The sequence below is a fragment of the Eschrichtius robustus genome, chromosome 13 (assembly GCF_028021215.1).
Source record: "Eschrichtius robustus isolate mEscRob2 chromosome 13, mEscRob2.pri, whole genome shotgun sequence".
Taxonomy (NCBI): Eukaryota; Metazoa; Chordata; class Mammalia; order Artiodactyla; family Eschrichtiidae; genus Eschrichtius; species Eschrichtius robustus.
Window position 1 is genome coordinate 8,831,747 of NC_090836.1, and position 9,586 is coordinate 8,841,332.

The 9,586-nt window shown below is 40.1% G+C and overlaps 1 protein-coding gene across 2 annotated transcripts; it reads left to right on the plus strand.

Annotated features, from left to right (window-relative positions):
- Window positions 1-1,302: 1,302 nt before the first annotated feature.
- On the plus strand, window positions 1,303-9,317 carry TMEM52B (transmembrane protein 52B). Of its 2 annotated transcripts, XM_068560897.1 has the most exons (5): window positions 1,303-1,937; window positions 4,062-4,105; window positions 5,996-6,034; window positions 6,587-6,753; window positions 7,720-9,317. In XM_068560897.1, exons 1-5 carry the CDS (start codon window positions 1,884-1,886, stop codon window positions 7,962-7,964), a joined length of 549 nt encoding a protein of 182 aa, XP_068416998.1. In that variant the 5' UTR covers window positions 1,303-1,883; the 3' UTR covers window positions 7,965-9,317. The 2 variants fall into 2 exon arrangements, with proteins under 2 accessions (XP_068416998.1, XP_068416999.1); XM_068560898.1 differs by lacking the exon at window positions 4,062-4,105.
- The last annotated feature ends 269 nt before the right edge of the window (window positions 9,318-9,586 follow it).

Sequence of the window (9,586 nt, forward strand, 5' to 3'; positions counted from 1 at the left end):
AAATCAAGACAATCTTAGTTAACACTCACAAAATACTTGTTATATCAGGACTAGTGTATGTATTTCATACACATTAACATAGTTAATCTCTATAAGTGTATGAAGTAACATTATTTTATCCATTTTATATAGGATGAAACTGAGCCAACAGAGAGATGTAATAACTTGCCTAAGATCCCACACCTAATAAGTGACCAAGTAAGTATTGTATTTAATCCCAACCAAGCTGGATTCTTAGCCATGATGCCCTACTGTCTGTCTGACAAGAGAATGAGAAGGGCAAGGTTAATGATGCTATATGAACATGTACATGACACTCTGACTAGAAATATTCTAATCAAAATACTTTCATGATGCAACATAAAGCAACATCTAGGGCAGGTCCAGTGGGCATTCCACTCCTATTTAATGAATGGGAACATTGAGAAGTGAAGAAATTATATAATAATTTAGTGGAGGGCTGAGATTAGAATTCTGCTCTCTTACCCTGTAAAATACCTCCTACCTGGCCAAGTTTTCTGCTGAAATTTGGAAAGTACTCTTACATTTAAAAAAATAATGTAGTGTTCATTTATTTCTGGAAATGAATGATTTTGAATCACCAGTATCATACCAGATTTTTCTCTCACTATTTGATTTCCTTAGCTAAGAAATAAAATTAAGTTTATATTCTCCATTCTCATATCACATTGTTATGCGGTGGGAGGGCTTTGAGAATCAACCCCGCCCAATGGTCTCCCCTCAACAACTCAGTAAAATCAGATTTTCAGAGTTAGTATCTGAAAGTTGTCTTTTTCCCAATGTTTATAAGATAGATCCCTGTAAACAAATGTCCAATTTTCTCATGAAAGACTTTGTGTTTAAAAAAATTTTAATACTTTGTATTAATTAAAAGATTACTGGCTTAAGCATACATCATTTATACAGCATTCATTTGTTCCTATACAGGTGCGTCTTTACAAATTTTCTATGTCCTTACCATGTGTGCTTATTTTTGCTCTGACTTTACATAATATGAGAGAGACAGAGCGAGAGTGAGAGAGACATATAGATCTTGAATCTTGTTTTTAAAATGTCTCTTTAACTATTTCAATGGGAATTGAAGTCAGGGTGGAGGGGGATTTCATGGACAGCACCCAGAAATTCTAATCTCCCCATCTGCTTTCTCCAAAGATGCTATAGATTTCCAGTTCATTTGGCAACCTCTCAGCCCTACTCCAGTGTCTAGGAATAAATGACCCAGAACCAGGAGAGTTGATTATCAACATAGTGAAGGGGAAGCCTGCATAGTGAAGGGGAGAGCAAGAGAGGCGGGCTAATCACACGGAGAGGGGAGTGAATGGAGGTTGGCAGGGTGACTTTCAACTGCCAACAGTCACCCTGGAGTGCTTGGGTGAAGGACCAAGAATATTACTCCTTTTCTGATGGAGAAGAGAACTTATGTGGTCACCCTCAACATGCCTTTGATTCTCCTTCAAGTCCAGTTTCTCACCACTGCCTAGAAAAATATCCAATTCACAGGACTGATGTGTCCTTCCTGAACGTCTTCCCTTTTGGAGGCAGTGTGAGAAAGTTAAAGACATCTAGAAAGGACTAAGAGTAGAATGGAAGAAGAGAAGACACAGGGAAGCAAATGTGGAGACCTTAAAACCAGGAATAGAAATAGAGAAAGAAGATAGGATGAAAGGGGAGAGAAAAATCACAGAAAATAACAGCCCGAGGGAGTAAGAGAAGAGAAGGAGAGAGGAGGAAAAACCGACTTATTGCTGAGAAGTGTTTCTCTCCTTAAGTCCTCTAGGTCAAGAAGTCAGACATGGCACAGAGCATGGAAAGAAGGCAACGGACGCCCAGTGCATGATCTGGAGAAGCAGGAGTCCAGCCCGATGGGAGTGCAATCCCGAGCCCCGATGGCTTCTGCCGTGGTGTATTTCATCCAGGTGAGTTGTGAAAATGCAGGCATAAGACTTCTGTTTGTTTCTTTGTCTCTCAGATAAATCAACTCTCAGAAAAACCTGGAGGGAAATGAATGAGGGGGGAAGACATATACAGAACCAAAGGGATGGTAGGGAAAAGAATAACTAGAATGTTCCCTTAGTATTATAGGATTACATATAGTGCATGTGTGACTAATGACATCGGCGTAAAGGAGGACATATATACTAGTAGGAGAGCAATGGCAATTTAGAAGTGTCTCTTCTGTATATTTCTCTCTTTTAACATCTCTTCACCTATCCCTCAAAACCCCAAGTAAGTCACTGGGAATTCCCTGGTCGTCCAGTCGTTAGGACTCCACACTTCCACTGCAGTGGGCACGGGTTCGATCCCTGGGCAGGGAAATAAGGTCCCACAGGTTGCGTGGCATGGCCAAAAAAAAAAAAAATTCCAAGTAAATTATTAAAACTAAGTACATAATTCCCCTAAATGGTGTTTCCCATATCAGCAGTAATACTACTCTAGCAGTTTAGGTGCCTCCGGATCAGAGATAAGTTGAGAAAGAAAACTCTTTTAAAATACTTTGCACTTTTTATTTCTCCCCACTGAGAAGCAGAAGATTCTGAGTAACTCATTAGCTGAGAAAGAGTCATTGGACTGAGGAATTCTGGATCACTTTCAGGGGGAAATTTACACAGATATAAAATCTATTAAGAAGAAAAGCAAATGAAGAAACGGGCTGGTTTCAGATTCCTGAACAGCTCCTAACAGGGAGGGTGCTATTTTACTTCCTATATACCAGTTAACTGAATGTCTGAAACCATAGCTTTTTCTTTCTTTTTCTTGTATTTTCTTTTTACTTCTTCTTCTCCTCCTTTTCGTTCCCTTCCTTTCTTTTCTCGTTTCTTCTCTTTTTGCAACAGGCCTGAAAAGAGGCATTTTATCAGCTGAGCACTTTAGGCTTTTTTTTAAAACTTTAATCAAGAAAACAAAGCGAAGTACCAGGGGTGGGTTGAGGAAACACATACTTTGTCATCCTTAGTGGCCAATTATTTTAAATTAAAACAAACCCAGGAGTTTCTCAAATGTTTTCTGCAGAGATCAGCTGTTTGTTCTTTTACAAATCCTTTTCACCCAATGTCACATGTAGGTGTGTCCCCTGCCTGCCTCCACCCTCCCCCCAAACTCCCAATAAGTACAAATTCTTGCCTCTTTTTAGAGTAACTTTGTGGCCTTTGTTGTTGATTTCCTGAAATATCAAGTCATCCAAGTTACTGGAAGAGAGAGACAGTTTCTAGAACAGAAGTTTACCTAGAGAGGTTTTTGAAGGAGAAAGTCAACTGAAATATAAGGTAAAAGAAGGAGTGGGATGTTCCTTTCCTGGGAGTAGAAGGGACCTGACAGCAGTGTCAACAGTTGTTAGAACAGACTAGTCCCTGGTTCTAGTGATTCATTCCACACGTATCCGTGAGAGAGTTTGATCTGAATTCTGGCCAAACCAATAGGTGTATGCAGTTGGTCATGTTACTTAAACCTCTCTGCCTTAGTCTCTTAACGTTTCAAAATAATGAACCCACCAGCATGGTTATTGTGATGAAATGTTATGAAATCTTAAAAATTCTTGGCAATCTGGCTGGCACAGAGTAGCTATTCAATCAATAAGTTTTTCCCCTCCCTTTCCCCCCTTCTTCTCTTGTACGGTGAGTTATTGATGTACGGAGGGCATAAAAAAGAGCAGTGGGGTTGAATTCAACTTGTAACTGATAGAGAATTAGGAGAACAAGAACAGTATCCTGAGAGACAGATCAGGAAATTTCTAGGACAAACAAATTGATATAAATGCTGCCCCTCATTCACAGAGGCAGTGATGTTCACCCACCACCAAAATACCAAAACCAAAACAGATTAGGTATTTGCTCTTCCAGGTTTTCCCACTGCGAATTTAATAAAGATCAGGTATAGGAGAGATGAAAACGGTCCTGAACATGACTGACCCCATGACCTTGTCCTTGTATTTGCCCTGCTGTCACCAACTGACCTGACAGCGCAGTCATGAGGGGCGGCTCATAGGCTGCTGAGCAGAGCAGATGGGACCATTTCCCTGTCTGAGATTGTTTCCCTTCCTACAGCTTCCTTGGGCAAGATGTGAGGAGAACTGTGGCAATCCTGAACAGTAAGTATCTGAGAGTCCACACTGGGAGGAAAGCGAGACAGACAAAGACATCAACACCCAAAACAGGGTCAAAATGTCATGAGATATCTCTGACTTCCCTTATTTCTACTTAAATGGCATCACGCCACTAATCTCACAGACAGGTTATCCAAAAACAGGTGTTCGTGACATCCTAAGTACTCAAGATAACACTGCTGACGGCGTTTTTCCAAAGCCAATCTTCCTGTCAAAACAGCAGACTTAATCTCAATTTATACAGTCACAGTGATTTGCAAAAGATTTTCTTTCCCAAGCCTCTCACTGAGTCACCCGAGACAGACAGGATTCGCTACTGACACGCAGATATACTTGGGTGATTGCCAACGTAGCACCACCATTTCAAATCTGCAAAGCGTTTCCTATTTTTCAGGGCATGTTAATATTTATTGCAGACTTCATTTAGCTATCACTTTGAGGTAGTTATCCCTCAATCTAAGCCTGTCACAATTAGGTCCTGTGTAGACACAGAGGACACAAAGATAAAAAGGGAAGAGATTCATTCCTCTTGGAGGTAAACTATTTAAGAAAGCAGGGACAGTTTGAATGAAAAGACTTAACTTAGGCTGAAGGAAAACACATATTTAGCCAAGGGAAGAGTTTCCCTACAGCCAAGTCTGTGAAACCCAAGGGAAATGATGATGGCCTTGGTTACTTGCCACGAGCTCTCTGAGGTTTTAGACACCTACCACCATAAGAGGGATATTTTTAATAGAATCAGAATTGTAACATTGTAGAACTGGAAGGGGCTTTGAACAAATGGGGAATGTGAGAACACCTAGAGACACTGTTCAGTGAAAAAGAAAACTGTATGATCTACAACTGTGCAAACAGAGAGGATATAGAAGTGGATTTCAACAGATCACTAGATCATAAAGTATTAAATGTATTCATCTTCAGTGACAAATATTTTCCTTCCTCTCCCCTTCACACTCCCCAACTTATCCCACGCTCCTTCTCCCTTGCAATCCATATTATCTTCATTCTATAGAGAAACTTGATAATTGCCCTATTTCATTCAGAATATTTAATTAGCTTTTGTTGTGATGAAGTTGGTTTCTACATTTTTTCCCCCTTCTTGTTGGGCCTCAATGGATATGCTTATCTGTTTTGATCCTGGATGTGAAAATTTAAAGCCCTTTTTACGGTGGGAGTTTTTATGGTGGCCCTTTTTTTTTTTTTTCCCGCTTTTTATTTTTTATTGAAGTATGGTTGATTTACAGTGTTGTGATGTGTTAGTTTCTGATGTACAGCAAAGTGATTCAAATATATATATATATATATATATATATATATATATATATATTCTTTTTCATATTCTTTTCCATTATGGTTTATTACAGGATATTGTGTATAGTTCCCTGAGCTATATAGTAGGAACTTGTTGTTTATACGGTGGCCCTTTTGGCAACAACTTGCAAAACATAAATTTCAAACTATCGTGCTTATAACTGAAATTTTATGTTTAAATTTTATTTACCTCAAATATATACAAACCTTAACTTTCACATTTATTTTCACTCTTTGTAAACTTGCATTGAAAGTTCTTTCTTGGTAATTGTCATCAAAACTGTTTACAATGGTCATGGTTACATGTTCTATTAACATTATTTTCATGATCACTAGTTTAGTCTGTCTCATAATGACTTACACAATGCCATCTATAATATAAACCACTACTGAAGGCATCCCATTTCATAATAGATTCAGCTGGTTACATCGAAGTTAATATAACCTGTGATGCTTTTATTATAACAAGGTATCATACATTGTAACTTGTATTTCTGATTCTGGAATTATAACAGGCATTGACTATATTTTTATCGCAAACAAACCTTTATTCTTTCTCCATAGTTGCCTGACCACAGATTGGGTACATCTCTGGTATATATGGTAAGTTTCAGCTATATTACCCAGAAAGATGTTTAAAAGGGAGTTTTTCTCAGGGGGTATTACTTTTATTTATTTATTTATTTATTTATTTTAGTTTTTAAATATATTGACAGCAGAAAAGAAACTGAGACATCCAGCCTATTTCCTAGCATCTCATGGAGTAAAGCTTCTTTACCTCATCTCTAACCCGTGTGACAATATGCCAGGATTTCCTATTTCAATACCATCTCCTGGGCCAACATCAACGGATTATTGTGTACTTTCTCAGGGTCAGCTCTAGAGAAAGCCACAGAGAGGAGATTACTTCAGTAAAAAGTAGCCCCTCCAAACCACATTTAAATCTGTCATGAATTGCTCTAGTGAACTGCCTTAGTCTTGCTGGCAAAATAAGGAAGTATACACGTGAAGAGAAAGCCTGGGAATTAAAATCTGATAGTCATTCTATAAAATACTCAAACAAAAATCAAAATGGAGACACTGAAGACTGATTACGCCGAAGTTGGGAAAAACACCAGACCACAGAGCTCTCACTGCTTGGTGGGGCCCTTACAGGTTGCTGGTGGTCATCGGCGCGCTGCTTCTCCTGTGTGGCCTGACTTCTGTGTGCTTCCGCTGTTGTCTGGGTCACCAGCAAAATGGGGAAGACGAGGGCCGGCCACCCTATGAAGTGACGGTCATCGCTTTTGACCAGGACAGCACTCTCCAGAGCACGATCACTTGTGAGTACACTAACGTAGAACATGGGAGGTGAACCCAGGTTTAAACGATTGCTTAGGACAGTGCAACGGTGTAAAAACGTTGATCAAATAGTGTTAAAGGTTCTAAAACTTAGGGCAGCTTTAATTTCCCAAAGCCTGATGGTGCAGTGACCTGGTCTCCCATGGATGCTGTATTTTCAGTTTTTGGCCAGATAATGGAGTGAAGAAAGAAATGAAATGTTGGAGACAATATTGGAAATGTCTTACCAGAAGAATTCCCAAGTTTATAAATAATTATTTTAAGCTCTGAACATATCCCTTTTTCGAAAATGTCTTAGATTTTTGTGAAAACTTACACTTTCTATTATCTATACTAATTTTTTTTTATCTTTGGAGAAATTAGTCGTGTGTACTTTCTTTATTCACCAGGTCTTAAACCATTAGATATTAAACCCAACACTGGATGATCATAAAACACTTTCCTTTATTTCCCTCTGTTCTCTTCTTTGGATTATATTCTTTCCTAAAATTGGAGAGTGAATACAAGGCAGAACAGCAGGTGGTAATACCCTGTGATATTTATTTTGAAAAGAGAGAACGCTATAGCACGTTGTTCACCTATCCTGCTTTTCTTTCTCACTGTCATTTTGGGGAAAAGATAAATAGGCAGAAACAACTATTTCTAAGGAGTCTGCAACTTCAGTGTGTTGGTATAAAGGGTTCCAAATCCATAAAGGGGAAAGGGCAGGGTTGTGAGATATGGGAGCCCACTTTAGAATTTGAGGAAGCCAGAGAAGACGGGATCTCCTAGCAAAGAGTGAAGCTGGTTTCTGAACAAGCTTCACAGGATTTTCCTAATATCTGTGGCCAAGAGTGACAACGGATTTGGACACTTGGTTAAAATGCAAGGGGATTGAGTGTGCCGTAAGTCTCTGATTTCTGTGGACGCCGCGTTTACTTGAGCTCCCGTCCTTCTTTCCTCTCCAGCCCTGCAGTCAGTGTTTGGCCCTGCAGCTCGAAGAATCCTGGCCGTGGCTCACTCCCCCAGCTCCCTGAGCCCGCTGCCGTCCTCCCTGGACACCCTCCCAGGGTATGAAGAAGCTCTTCACATGACTCGCTTCACTGTTTCCAAGTGTGGCCAGAAAGCACCTGATCTACCCCCAGTGCCAGAAGAAAAGCAGCTGCCCCCAATGGCAAAGGAGTCTCCTCAGATAGAACACCGTTCTAATTGATGGGAACTCTGGTTTGATCAACGGGTTGGGTGTTTCACCAGAGTTGGTAGAGATTCACAGACAAATGGAGCATTTTTTTCCCCCTAACTTTCAGAAGGCTTAGGATGGCCATCTAAACAACATTCAGTGGCAAATGTGGATTCCAACCCAGACACATATATTTTCTGCTATGGCATGCTCTAGTCGAGAACTCTTCTTTATCCAGTGGCCACAATTTGCAACAAACCTGTAGCAATGCTGATTACTACTGAACAGGAAAGCATCAAAGGGATCTTGGATTCCTTCAGCTATTGAGTTCCTTTCCCCATAGGATGCTGCAAGTTGCTGGTTTCTCTACCAGCAAATAGATTATGTACACTTGTAGAGAAAGACCAGCCTGCAGGCACAGCCAGAGGCGTTCATGCACTGAATTCATACATGCTTCCTCTCGAGAGAGCATTCACTTTTATGCTAAATGACAATGATAATTTTGTACGTCATGTAATGCCTCACTGGACATCCAGAATCCAGGGGTGGGACTGCAGGCCTGGGCTTAGAGGACACAGCAGAGTAATGAAGTGCCAAATATCAAGGTCTTTCTTTCACTCTGGTTCTACCCACCAGCAGTAGGGGAAACTGCATAGAATGCAGAAACAGTTCTATTCATTTTTTAGTTCCTCTGCCCTGCAAACATACGCACACACACGGAGGCACGCAAGCATATACACACGCACACTTTTCTAACTCTGAAAGAATAGTGCCGCTTTGCTTCTTTCCTCTTTCCTGCTTTGACCAAGTGTCTCTACAGTAGTGACAAACACTTGCTTCTAGTGGTGGCCTTCACTGCCACCTAGTGGAGCCATGGCAGAAATGCATCCTCCTGTTGGAGCCCATCTGCGTACCTCTCTGGTTTTTGGAGCACTAACTGGGTGAGATACTTCCCAGGGCACGATCATACTGTGTAGTGCTAAGCTGTCCACATAACATACTACCTCCAAAATGTACTGTTATTGGAAAATTTAGGACGTGAAGTGTATTGGGGGAAATACTGCTTGCCAGTGACCTTAGAAAAGTCATTGAACTCCCTCAGGCACACTTTTCTCATCCATAAATTAGGAGATATAACTCTTCCAAGGATTGTTGTGAAGATCAAATAAGCTATATGTAAATGTGACAAGATTTGTAAATTATTATGCACATGTATTTGTTACTCGTATTCTTGACAACTCATTTTCACCTGCCTGCTATGACTCTACTGAAAATTATGTTCTGATTTTCCCTTTGGCAACCCAGCCTGCTATGTTATTGCCAAGTCACACCTGATGTAGCTTTATTTCATCAATAAATATTTGTTGATTGAGGTAAACAGCTGAAGACATGTGATTCCTCTTGATATATCCTGTGTAGAGGTAAGAAATATTTGAGAAAATTTGTTTATTAGGCAAATAGGTCCATTTCTCAGGGAGCAATACAGACCCGGGGATGGCTGATTAATGCACCACCTCATTAAATACTTTCTTGGGATGTTCACTCAGCCAGGAGGGAAAATGTTCTAAGCGAGTATAACCTGCTGGTGATCTGAATTTATTCTGAGTCACTTAAGACATGGCCTCTGGAAATTGTTAATGCATGAATTGTTAATA